Consider the following 13565-nt stretch of genomic DNA (forward strand, 5'->3'; position numbering starts at 1 on the left):
TATGAAGCTTTTCCTCCGGTAATATTGTACTACTAACTGGAGCATACAAAACATTTGCTAGACCAATCCTTGAATACAGCTCATCTGTCTGGAATCGGCACTGCATATTGGACATTAATACAATTGAGAGTCCAGAAATATTTCACAAAAAGAGTTTTTCACTCCTCTACTCACAAGAGAATACCCTATGCCTAGGGTATTTCAGACTTGAAATTTTAGGCTTAGATAGAACATAGAACTATGCCACCTTTGGTCTGACCTAAGTGTAGTACAAAAAATTATCCATTACGATGTCCTACCCATCAATGACTACTTCAGCTTCAACCTCAACAACACAGGAGCACACAATAGATACAAACTCAGGGTAAACCGCATAAAACTCAGTTGCAGGAAAAACGTCTTCAGCAACAGAGTGGTCAATGCCTGGAATACTCTACCTGATTCTGTGGATTCTTCCACTAACCACAAAAACTTTAACCTCAGACTGCTGTTGACCTCACCCCATTCCTAAGAGGTCTGTAAGGGGCATGCATAAGCGCACCAACATGCCTACCGTCCCTGTCTTAATGTTCCCTTTTATTTGTATCTATTTCATGTATTAATAATCATGTTTATACTTATATATACATTATCAAATATACGCTTGACTAAAAAAATAAATAAATAAATAAATAAATAAATAAATAAATAAATAAATAAAAAGCCAGAAAGTCCAGTTGCCTCTTGAAAAAGCACCTTTGGCACAACCATGACCTGGATGACTGAGAATCTCCATAGACAACTGGTCACATTTGTTGTACAATGGAAATGCATAGACATTTGATCATCGGCATGAAACATGAATCCTCTCAATTTCATATTTTGGAGAGATTTGCCTGGAATCACCATCTCTCATGACAACTCTTGGGGTGGCATACATCCCAATATTTCTTCTCTGTCCAGTTTTGATTCCATTGTGGCTTTAAAAATGTGGATCAGAAACAACTTTTCTTAGTCCCATAAAAAATATATTAGGGTTGTACAAAATTTCAGTCAAATCACGAACCATGTGTTCGAGCATAAAGAATTACCAAATTACTTTTGGGCAACTTGGGGCCCTGCAACAATGCAAAAGAAATGTCCTCTTAATTTTTGATGGGATCCTAATCTGGACCAATTCACAGAACACATTTGTTTGAACCCAGTGAACCACTGCAAACACAGTTTAGGTTCATATGTGATGGATTTGAGATCAGGTTGCCTTCAGTTGTTACTATGGATGTATCCGTATGAAACACAAATCATAGTTCTTTTACTTGCAATGAAGTTTTGTAATTAGATTCAGTTTTTGGCCCCACAGTGGTGCTAAAATATGGACCTGATGCATGGCTTCATATGATTTTACATCTAACCTAGCTGAAATCAACACTGATAGACAAATCAGAACTTTTTGCACAGAACCAAACCATAAGATCTAAGGATTTTTACCAATATAATCCAAAAAACTTGAACTCAGCACACAAATCCTACTGGACATTATTGTGTGCAACTCTCCAGACAGACCAAGCCATGTTACCATTTTTCTCAATAGGTAGACAGGAAAAATCAGAGCTGGTAAAGTTTGGTATTAAAAAATCAAAGGAACTAGTTTTCTAAAAAAACTAATTGCATCTGTTTTACCTGAAATTATAAGGCTATCTTTATAAGGCACTCTTCCATTATAGTCAGTTCTGGAAATCTCTGGCATTCTCATGACACAAGACAATATCTGTGTCATATTCTCAAGAATCTTCACGGTATTCACATTAAGAGATCACCAAGTCAAAGTAGGTAGCGGATTTGAGGAATGAATTCTTATGGATCATATGGAGGATAAAGGGTAAAGCTGTTCTTATATAACAAGTTTATTACAAACTTGATTGCAGGAAATATGACTTCAGCAACAGAGTGGTCAATGTCTGGAATACTCTACCTGACTCTGTAGTTTCTTCCCCAAACCCCAAAAACTTTCACCTTAGACTGTACTATTGACCTCACCCCTTTCCTAAGAGGTCTGTAGGGGGCCTGCATAAGCGCACCAACGTGCCTACCGTCCCTGTCCTATTGTTTCTTTTATTTTTCTTATATGTACCCATTTCATGTATTCATAACTATGTGTATGTATATATATATATATATATATATATGTATATGTATATATATATGTATATGTATATATGTATATATATAAAACCTATTACCTTGTAAGCGATTGACAAATCAAAATAAATAAAAATAAAAATGAAAAAAATGTGGAAATAACCAGATTTTCCAAACATTTTGTTTTATAGATCCAGGAAGCGTTCTATCCAGCAGATAGTAGGCAGGGCACTGTTAAATTCAGCTACAAAGGTCTGATTTATTTTCTTAATCCTCTTGGAACCAGAACGTTCTGTACTAAATTACTAATTCAGAAATAAGGAAAGTTAACAAAATCTGATCTTTGCAGACATTTTAATGTATATTCAAGTAATGCCAAAACATAAATAATTGCAACATATATAGCTTCAATGCATTTAACAGAATCAATGCAACTATTACAACAATGTAAGATTTTTACAGAGAAAGTCCAAATTATGGAAAACGAAACACACAAAGCAGCTTATTTCATCATATACATACTTTTAGACAGCACAGGAGAGCTGCTCCTTCTTTGTGCTTGGAGAAACTTTTAAACCACCAGGCTTTCTGCCCAATTATTTTCTATTTGCATTTAAATATGTAAAAAATATTAAACATAAGGATGCCAAAAAAAACTGCTTAGTGTGATATTAGCAATTTCCTTAGAAAGGCCCCATACTTAAAGAGGATATTTTGCACATTTTTCAATGCAGGACCAATAATTTTTTTTAAACTTGAATCTTGTTTATGATGTTTTCTACCCCCCCCCCCTTTTTTTTTTAAAGTATAGATGGATGAATATCTAAGTGTTGTGGTGGGTTTTAAAACATCAAATATTTGTTTTTGTGGAGCAAACATTTGGGGAAAATATGCAGATGTCCATCTTAACGTGTTGGTCATTAATTTTCCTACTTTTATCTGTTTTATTTTCTGTGGAATGAGTGGGTGTTTTTTTTCTAGAATCACTATCTAAAAACAGTCTATCCTGTATGGGTCTTAGATAAGATTTCACTGTCAGAAATGGGTTTTTGTAATTGATTATATTCACCATCGCAGTCATTGGGCAAAAATAGCTAAGATACTATCAAAATATCAAGAAATGGGATTGATAATTCTATACCTTACATTTGCTTTTTGAAGTAAAAATATATCAAAAAAGATCTTAGATTTATGCTATTTTATCAATATTTGAAGTCCATCATCAAAAATATGAATTATAGGAATTTAGAAAAATTAAATATGCAGAGTAAAAACTTAAAATAGACTTTTCTCAAGGTAGTATTATAGTTCATGTTGTAAAGAGACAAATTTGTTTTTTAAACCAAATTAAACTGCATTGCCAAAATATGCACATTTCTTTGTGTATTTCAGCTATGACTTATTTTTCAAAACACTTTTTCCAGGGAGCAGTGGTAAAATTTGGTTCAGTAAATGCAATTACTGAAATTACAATGTAAGGAAACTTATGAGTCCATTATAAAGGAAGAACCGATTTAACTTTCTATCAAGTATTTAAAAACCTGTGTTTAAATTTAGTCTGTTAAATTATCTGTAATAATTGTAGGCAAGGCAAAACAACATTTCCAGTTAAGTCAAGCTACTTGACAGCAGACACTTCAAAAATTAAAATCCAAGAAAAAAAATCATCTCGTTTATCAGAATAATGAAAATATTCCACTGTATAATTTGTATCTTTGATTAATTTCCAAATCTTTGCAAGATAGAACCACTTACAGATACTGAGAATGGGCTAAATATACATAACAGTGACAAGATGAAGATAAGGAAGAACTGTAACATAAGAAAGGATTGCAAATACATGGCACATCTCCTTCAGCCCGTAATGGTCATAAAATCTAATGCAAATTAAGATCAACGAATAAAATCTGCCATATTTTATTATTTATAGTCATTGTGATTGGCTAGATAAATGTGAAAACGTGGGAAATTGCTTGTATTTAACAAAATATAAAAGGGTACCAATTTTAAAACTAAGTTAAGGCTTGACTCTAGAGAAGGTCAAAAAGGAACATCAGGATTTGCTAAGTTTAGTGGAAGATGCTTCAAGTAATTGTTTTCAGATGAGTTTATAAGAACCAATTTATATATTTTAAAATTAGCATTCTACTATAAACAGACCATATTCTCTGATACCTGTTTTCTAAAATATTATGCATATTAAACACTTGACTAACACTGGGGTAAAATACTAATTTGCACCTTCTTGCGCTGCAGTGTACCTTGGTATTTAGGTAGAGATACTAAAAATCCCATGCACATATTCTTGAAAAGAAAATATATGGAAGATACTGAGGCTTGGCCTAACTTGTAGTACAAAGAAAAAAAATCTAAGATTAACTGAAATGTCAAAGAGATGAATGAAACTAGTGACAATTGTTCAAAGGGCTAATAACCCAAAGACCAGTATTTCAATCTGCAGTGTCCATTTAATGCAGCATATTCCTAATTCATGTAAACAAGAGTAGCAAGATTCCAATTCAAATGGGAACGTACATAAATGTCAAGTTAAATTACACTGCTATTTTTAAATTCATCTTTCTATATTATCAACAGAATATTACCACCTGTAATGAAGGAGACGAAAAACCAATTTGACCCAGTCTAATCACATTCCTAAAACCAGAAGCCTCTGAATTTTATCAGCATTTTTATCAGTATATGCCACTTGCTCGAAGTATGAACTAGTATATTGAAATGACAAATATTAACACAGAGGAATGATCTTAAGAAATCATTCTGGATTGATCCATAGTGGAAAAGATCAAGTTTCAAGCATGGGCTTCTGATGGGAGGAAGAAAGAGAAGCACTACCTACTATGCCTTTCAACTGCCTGTGCCCTTTATATGATGTTGCAGAAGGTACTTATCCCAGTGTTTTGAAGGGCACATGAAATGGAGGGATAGGCCAAAATAGCTTTCCCATCTTTTGTTCAACAGAAGCTTCAATATAAGTTCTCAAGATAAGAATTCTGGAACAAAGCCATAAAATGTAATTCGGTCAACCACACAATACCTCAGTTGTCTTGGGGTTTTGTGTCCAAAAGAGAAATATTAAAATACAAGGTGGCATCTGCCATAGTGGGAAAACTAATGTCTTCCTTAGTAGCAGGAAAGGCCCACTTTTGAAACATTGTTACTCTGTCTTCCATGTTTGAGATTACACATATGATACCTAACCTGTAATAATTCACCCTCTTAGTTGGGAATGCAGCTTTTCCTTCATAGCTATGATTAAAGTACACTGAATTCAGAAAGAACTGAAGAACAACATTTAACCCTGTTTGTATATTTACAGAGAGGTGTGAAAGAATTCAAGACTATAAAATAGTCCTGCTGATGTATTGAATCCCTCAGCTGCTATCATGGCACTTCTGAGCCAAAAAACACAAACAGTTCATGACAGAAAATGAAAGTAAAGAAATAAACACAAAGGTCTGTAAAGACATCTCCCATTTTGCTGTAAGTGTCCATGGAACGGCTAATTACTTCTGCAGGGATCCCAGACAGTAAAAGAGCAGCAGTTAATACTGTAGTTTTTGTCTTCTTTTCACTCTGTGCAAAAAAAAAAAAAAAGAAAGTTTAAGTTTTCAGAATTTTCATCTTAAAGCATCTTATTTCATTTTAAACGTTATAGAACCTTCTTCTTCTTCTCCCACAATTTGTTCCAAATAAGGAAACAATTAGCCTAGGATCACCCAAAGAACTCTGTGGTTGACGGAGAACATGAATCTCCCAGGTCTAAGTCTATCACATCAGTCATCACTAAAGTGAATCCTTCATCCTTGGTCACTGCACATTAGAAATGTTAAGGATCTGTTTTTTCTAATAAAATGCTTACCTTCGGGAAATACTTTGACAGTCCCATATATGCAAGTTGTAAAGTAAGGAATGGAGCAAATATTGACTGTAGAGAAAAAATAAAATAAAAAATTATATACTTTAGCAAATAATCGTTAGAAATCATACCAAACAGATGCTTTCAAGGAAAGCTTCTATTTCTTGTAACATTTCAATGATTTGGCTAAAAAAAGCACTTTTTAAAATGCTGCTAATCAAACATATTGCGTTTGATTAAGAAAAAAATGTTTTTTATTTAAAGAAAGAAAAAAATATTTTTTCCTTTATGTACACTGAGAGCATATGCACCAAAGACAAATTCTTTGTGTGTCCAATCACACTTGGCCAATAAATAATTCTATTCTATTCCTTTATTCTATTCTAACTCATAGGTGTTAAACATATTTAGTCACAGCTATGGAGATGGGTGGAGGATTGTTATCTATGGTAAGTTAAATATTAATATATTAATGATAATTAAACCAGGCCTATCATTTCCAACCCAAAGATCTTTGAGCATCCAGTGCATAATATTAAAATGCATTAGTTAGGATTACTTTGAAGGGAGCCCAGAATTTATGTTGCTAGGTGAAAAATTTATTAAGTGAGTTTTGCCCCATTTTTTTACTTTTCTGGCCACATTTCTTAAGTGAACCGAGCTTTCCCATTGACTTTGCTTGTGAGAAGTTCACAAATAATAATCACATGATCTCAGGATACTGAAACCATCATAAATATGAACCAGTTGTCAAGCATCCAAATATCAATCACATGACCATGGGGATGCTGCTTTGTGAAAAATGGTCATAAATCACTTTTCTCAATGCCATTGTAACCTCAAAAGGTCACTAAATGAACTGTTGTAAGTCGAGGACTACCTGTAATAAATTCTAATTCCCTGACATTGTTTCTAGTACAATTACATCACCATCAGGCACTTCAACAAGTGGTTCATTTATAAAAACGACAGCATCCCATGGTCATACAATTGACAATGGTGAACTTCACAGCAGGATTCCGACAAATAAAGACAGTGGAGAAGCTAGCAGTAAGTTGCAAGTTGTGGACCACAAGTGATTTGCTTAACCATAGTAGAATTGACAGTGTAAATCTGCCATGATCATCTGATGTTTTGCTGAACTACAGCATCACTTAGCAATGGAGTGGTTAGTCTCAAATGTGGTTATTGAGGACTACCAGTACTTACTTACATTAAAGATGCTCTGAAGAACAGACTTTCACACAGTTCTTAATAATTACTGCTAGAAACAATAGCTGATTTTATGGATTTGGACCTGAATCTATTTAGCCATGAGAAAATAATTGTTTTGCATAAATACCTCATACATGTACTACTTTACAAACCTGTCAGCAAGGCAACCAAGACAAAAAAGGGGAGAAAAATGAAAATAAATTTTAAGATTTTTTTTAAAAACTTACCAAATATTTGCATACAAAAGCTCTAACACCAATGGCAAGGAGTGCACAGCCCACCAATCTAAAAATGTGAAAGGAATCAAATTCCTCCACAACGCTTCCATTTTCTTGACTTGGCTTCTCATTCATCAGCTGGTTTCTAAGCTTCATCGCTTCATCAAACCTTGATAAATACTGATCTAATCCATGCCGTGGTGCTCTCTGTGGAACGTCCAATAGTTCCCCTCTACTGCGTTGCCGGAGCTCACTGCTGCCATCGCTACCAACTTCATGAGTTTTGCTAAATAAGTCTATCTTCTCTCCTTTGTGCTCTGCTAAACTGCTTGTGTGGTCAGCCGTTCCTGATAAGTTGCAGACTGTATCACCAAGCACAATCCGTTTGGAAACAGGAGCAGGAAGGGAAATTGGTTTATCCTGTTCCAATTGAAGCTTAGTTTCTGAATGAGTGTCATCATCTAAAGAGAACAGAACAAAAACTGAAATCATACCACAAATTTGAAGTTGATAACAAATTCTTAAGAGACGTAGAATAAAGTATAGGATATCGACAAATGATATGAGGCTTCAATTAACCAGTCCTCTTCCACATAACCACATTTAAAATTCATTCTTTCCCATGTGCACTTCTTTAAAATATAAATATATTATAAATTCCCCACAATCACAACAGATTCAGCAGAGGAAAGTACACGAGGTCCTTGATTTGAAGGTGGAAAATGGTGATCATGTGATGCAGGGACACTGAAATAGGCATAAATATATGGCAATTATCAAGTACCCAAATTTTGATCACTGAGGGAATTGCGATGGCCATAAGTAAGAACAGTCATATTTTTTCAGTATTATCATAACTTCAAATATTTGTTGAATGAATAGTTGTAAATGAAGGACTGTGTTATTGTATGTACAACAATATTTTCTGCATAGAATAGGGAATTGTGCCACATGTAATAAATCTTTTAGACATTAATAATGTAGCTTTTTCTAATCCATTTATCTATAGCTCTCAGAGACATTAGCAAATATATTTATGCAGTAAATTTTAGAAGTGCATCCCAATCTGAAAATGATGACAACTGTTGAAATATAAAAGAACACAGATATACACCCATAAACATTGTTGGATTTTTTAGAACTCCCTCAATTTTTCTCTTGCTTCTCAAAGAATCATATGCCCTAGAGTAAATGTTCCATTATCAATAATAATGAAAAGCCACAGAAATTATCTGTTTGTACATCTTAAATGTCATTATAAAGCAATATTGTATGCAAAAATACAGTGGTGCATAGCATTCGATTGCTCAAAAGAAATGAATAAATCCCCCCTGTAATAATCATCTCTTAATAACAGTTTTACATTGGCTTATTTGTGCATTGAAAAAAATATTTAAAATATCAACAGTAATCATATATTGTACTGCCTAGAGAGTTGGACTAGTCACTCATTCCTATATTCTACTAACTATAGAATTCTACTAACTAATTAAGATATTCTCTAAGCATGCTTAGAAAACCTCATGGTCACCTTTAATGCATCTGCAGCCCACAATGAAGTCATCTTAAAATGATATCTATTCTGTCAGAGAATACTTACTTGGCTTACATAATTTTGAACTGTATAGATAATAGACAGATCATGGTATATGAACGTATTTTCCAAGATCATCTTTGCTGCTGATTTCTTTACTGTTGATGATTGACCCAAAAGGCAAAGACTATCCATCACTGCAATAATCTTCTAAGGCTGGTTACTCTATCTGATATCATTTGGTCTTCTTTATATTTAATTTTAATCTCATTTTTCTACTAGGGTACAAGTAGTCCTCCACTTATAACCATTCGTTCAGTGATTGTTTGAAATTACAACGGTACTAAAAAGTGACTTATGACTGGTTTTCACATGTACAACCATTGTAGCATCCCTATGGTCAATCAAAATTCAGACACCTGGCAACTGGCATGTATTTATGGCAGTTGCACTGTCCCAAGGACAGATCTGTTCACCATCTGTAACCTTCCTAGCAGGCTCCCAACAAAGTCAAGTGGAGGAAGCCAGATTCATTTAAAACTCATGATTAATTTAACAACTGCAGTGATTCACTTAGTGACTATGGCAAAAAAAAGTCATAAAATTGGGGCAAAAGTCACTTTACGAATGTCTTGCTTAGCAATGGAAATTTTAGCCTCAGTTGTGGTTAAGTCAGGGACTACCTTATTTGATTATTAGAGCTTGCAGATCCTTTGCATTTTCAGCTGCAAGGGCAGTGTCCTTTTCCGTACCACCCATTGCTACTGGCAAGGCTAAAAATGTAATAATTCTCTTACAAATCTCAACTCCTTCCCCAAATTTAACATAGCAACTAAGATACCTCCAATTACGCTAAAAAAATGCTATTCATTAACGTAAGGTTTTCTTGTTTGGGTGAACTCACAGACATTGCGTTTTCCATTCAAATTTGACTTTCTTCCCAAAATGAGAATGCAGTTCCCGAACAACCTACACAATATAACCATTTGACTGTGACGGTTCCATTTAAACAAATAATGGGTTTAAAACGTATCAGAAAGCAACTCCATTAAATTTCCATTATCCAAGAATGGCGACACCTTTTATATTTGAGAAGCTCGAAGCGCCAAATAGCTGGCCGCTACCTTAAGTCAGCCGTTTCCAGTGTTGCTAGAAACAAAAGTTTTGCTGCAAAAAAAAAAAAAAAAAGGCCAGATTTTTAACCTCGGGGCAGGAGGCGAGGAACCGGGCGGGAGGGTTGGAGAAGACGGAGGACAAGGGCCCCCCGCTTCCCTCCGGCCGAGGCTTCCTGGGCTTTCGTCGCCCGGGGCCCCCCGATCCCAGGCCACGCCCCGTCCTCACCCGCCTTCGGCCGATGGAAACCCATGATGCGATTGATCCGCTCCTCCGAATTCATCAGGAGCTTTCGGCGGCGAATTTCGGCCCGCCGCTGAGAGGCTGTGAGTCCGCTTAGCGGTGGGGAAGACCCGCCGGTTCCTTCATGGTGACTGATATCACACCCTTCCCCTTCCATAGGATCCGGCTCCATGACCCGCCGCTCGCCGAAAGAGCTGCGACCACCTTCGAGGCTTTTCTCTCCTCAAGTAATACAATGGAAATCACCAAGGCCCCCAGCTCTGACAGCCGCTCTTTAACGCGCAAGCGCAACTAACGACATTTGAGGACCGCCTTCAGACGCTGAAACGAGCGACGCCATCTTAGATGAGGGTGTTCCTGTTAGAGCAAAATCGGCAGCGCGGTGACGGGGGCAAGTTTAAAGCCCTTGTAACAGAAGCTGCCGACCCTAGCAAAGATGGCGGCAAAGGCTTCGGGAGTGAAGCGGGTGAAAAGGGATGAAGTTGAGTATGATCTCATCGGTTAGGAAAAAATCATAATCGGTTCCGTCACGATCAGCTCCGGGCTGCTTCCGGCGGGGCTCCGCGTATTTCCATTGGCAGCCAGTTGATAGCGGAAGTTAATGGTTTATCCCCCAAATAATTAAGAAAATACCAAAATTGTTTTCCATTCTAATCTCAAAAATATTTGCAAAAAACGGACAATATTGCCGCTAAGCTAAAGTCAAACCACAAGGTATCTTCCAAATACCGTATAGCTGATTTTTATCTCTCTAGAATCTAGATAGATATATCTCATTCTTTGGCCTGGAGATAAATATTAAAGGCCTATTTTAATGTAATAAGACACCATGGATAGATATTAAAGATTTTTGATAATGCGACCCAATTATGAAAGAACTCTATACAGAATTTAATAAACTGTTAGTTATGGTCTTGTCAGTATTTAGGCAAGGATTTTGTTTTCCTAGCCTTCGGCTTGCATATGTTTATTTTAATTATTCTATTCTTCATCTTTTATATTGAGCTTTTTTTTTAGTGATTTTGTGCTAGAGTTGTTTTCTATTAAAATGGTTTAGATTTATTTGGTGTAATTGAATTTTATGTTTTTACTGAGCTATAAGTTTTGCAAACTATAGAGCTAATGTCATTTAAATAAAAATGCAACAAATGTAATGTTTTGTAACACTTTAGGATAAAAGTGGTTAGGAATGGTTTATTATTAATTTTGAGTGCTACAAATAAGATCCAATATAAAGGCATGGTTTGGAATAAATAAAGAATGGTGAGACAAAGTAAGAGGAAGTGGAAGCAGGAATGTTGGGAGAAAAATGTTGGAATGTTTGATTTTAAGGGGAAATAAAGCTGAGCATAGCAAAGCATGTTATCTAGGATTTTAATAAATTCAATAATAAGTGTTACCCCGTGTCAGAAGAAGCTAATGGGGAAAAGCTCAAAGCCTAGAACAGGGGTGTGAAATTAATTTTCCCAATGGGCTACATGAGAAACTGGGAATGTGTAGGTGCCTAGGCACACATAAATTGAAAAACAAATTGCAATCACCTTCAAAATGAAAGCAATGCAATTATATTGTGTGCATGACCTATCCTTATTTACATATTATTTCTAATTTCTGGAGGTCTGGCTTAGAGGAAAGGGTTTTAAAAGAATTTGGCAAACAATTTCAAAGAGAAAAAGAGGGAGGACAATTAAGTCAGTGGGGCTAATGAAGAGAAAAAGACAAATTTGAAAAGTAAACTATGTTAGGATCAAGGGCATTTGGATGTATCATAACATTAATCATTGCTCCTTTGGTATTAATATGATTGCATGAACGTACGGAAGGGCAGAACTGCATCACATCTTATGTTTCATTTTTTTGACAAAATCTTGGCTTGTTAAAAAAAACTCCACAAAAAAGGTCAGGTAACTCAGAATAGTAGAATACACTAAAAAAATAACATTTCAGAATAAGCTGAGGAAAAGATACGTATAACAAAAAGGGCTTTTTGGATGCTTTCAAAATAACATTCACTATAATAGCTGCTCAAAAAAGAAGTTCAGATATTAACAGATAGAAAAGAAAGCTACTCAACTTGGTATCAGACTCAACAAAAAAAATGTTTCACCAAGAAACTGATGGGCAAAATTGAAGTTTGAGTTCAACAGAAAGAGGATGTTTGCATCCGAATGTGCAGAAATGAATAGATTAACATTGGAAATTAAAGGGAAAGAAGAATCTGAATATTACATGGTATGGGATTTATTTATCAATGGTTAGAAAACAAAATAAATTGAAATGGATTAGATGAATATATAAAAAATAAGATTGTTAAAAATAGATATATTGGATATTATATGAAAATGTGATTGTTATTTTATTGATAAGGATATTAACCATAAACTGTAAGCACATAAAACATGTACCTAATCGACACATGGCTGAAATGAAATGGATTTATTGTATATTAAAAAAAAAGATGTTTGCATCCAAGGTTATTGAACGAACTAACTACAATCTAGGTCAGGGCTGTCAAACTCATGGCCCACAGGCCGGATGCCTCACACTGGCCATGCCCACACCTGGTTTAGTGAAGGAGAAAAAAGTTGTGATAGGTCACATGATGCAGCCATGACACCATGAGTTTGATACCACTGAGGTAGATGTATCTAATTTTTGCCTATACCTTCTTTTCAGAAAGCTGGCTTATTCTGTTGGAAATTCTGGAAATTATTAAAGTGCCAGATGGCTACAGAATAAATATTGCTTATCTTTTAAAAAAAATCAGCATATTGTGGACTATTCCAATGCTGAGATTCTAGAGTAGATAATAAAAAGCTACTGTGGTAATTGCCAGATGCTAGCATGGATTTGATAAAAACAAATTCTGCTCTAATAAGCTAATTAATTCCAGTCTAACAACTTCCTTAATAGATTATTAAAGTGCTGTTGAGAAAATATACTTTGAGTTAAAGGAAGTTTTTGATAAAGACTCCCACATTATGAATAGCAAGCTAATTTAAAGTGGGCTCCATGGCATGAAAATAGCTGACTTGAAAATTGTACTCAGAAAATGCTTATTAAAATTTTGTTCTTTAGATTTTGAGGTATCAACTGGAATACCAGTAGGAACAATTCTGTGTCTTCTAATTTTAATTATTTTCTTTAATGATTTGGTTTTAAAGATCTTACACAATTATATTTTTAGCCAAGGGTTGTGAATTGTTTGACTGGTGTAATACATTAGTGATTATGGTCCAAAAATATA

At 35.0% G+C, this 13565-nt stretch overlaps 1 protein-coding gene across 2 annotated transcripts; it reads right to left on the reverse strand.

Moving 5' to 3' along the window:
* Positions 1-2455: 2455 nt before the first annotated feature.
* On the reverse strand, positions 2456-10869 carry CAMLG (calcium modulating ligand). Of its 2 annotated transcripts, none has more exons than XM_026696492.2 (4): positions 10304-10869; positions 7438-7889; positions 5999-6064; positions 2456-5712 (listed from the first exon to the last, which is right to left on the reverse strand). In XM_026696492.2, the coding sequence occupies exons 1-4, from the start codon at positions 10488-10490 to the stop codon at positions 5521-5523; spliced, it is 897 nt and encodes a 298-aa protein (XP_026552277.1). In that variant the 5' UTR covers positions 10491-10869; the 3' UTR covers positions 2456-5520. The 2 variants fall into 2 exon arrangements, with proteins under 2 accessions (XP_026552277.1, XP_087780501.1); XM_087924375.1 differs by having other exon boundaries at positions 10166-10618.
* Between the last annotated feature and the right edge of the window lie 2696 nt (positions 10870-13565).

This window comes from Pseudonaja textilis, chromosome 2 (genome assembly GCF_049901715.1).
Source record: "Pseudonaja textilis isolate UNSWEBS1 chromosome 2, rPseTex1.2, whole genome shotgun sequence".
Taxonomy (NCBI): Eukaryota; Metazoa; Chordata; class Lepidosauria; order Squamata; family Elapidae; genus Pseudonaja; species Pseudonaja textilis.

Excerpts from the sequence above, each read along its gene's own strand:
- CAMLG (XM_087924375.1), bottom strand. The coding sequence starts at position 10,490 with ATGGAGCCGGATCCTATGGAAGGGGAAGGGTGTGATATCAGTCACCAT. Across the intron at positions 7,890-10,165 it reads TCCTCGCCTCCTGCCCCGAG|ATGATGACACTCATTCAGAA; the intron begins GTTAAAAATCTG and ends TGTTCTCTTTAG. Across the intron at positions 5,713-5,998 it reads TGTCAAAGTATTTCCCGAAG|AGTGAAAAGAAGACAAAAAC; the intron begins GTAAGCATTTTA and ends TTTTTTGCACAG.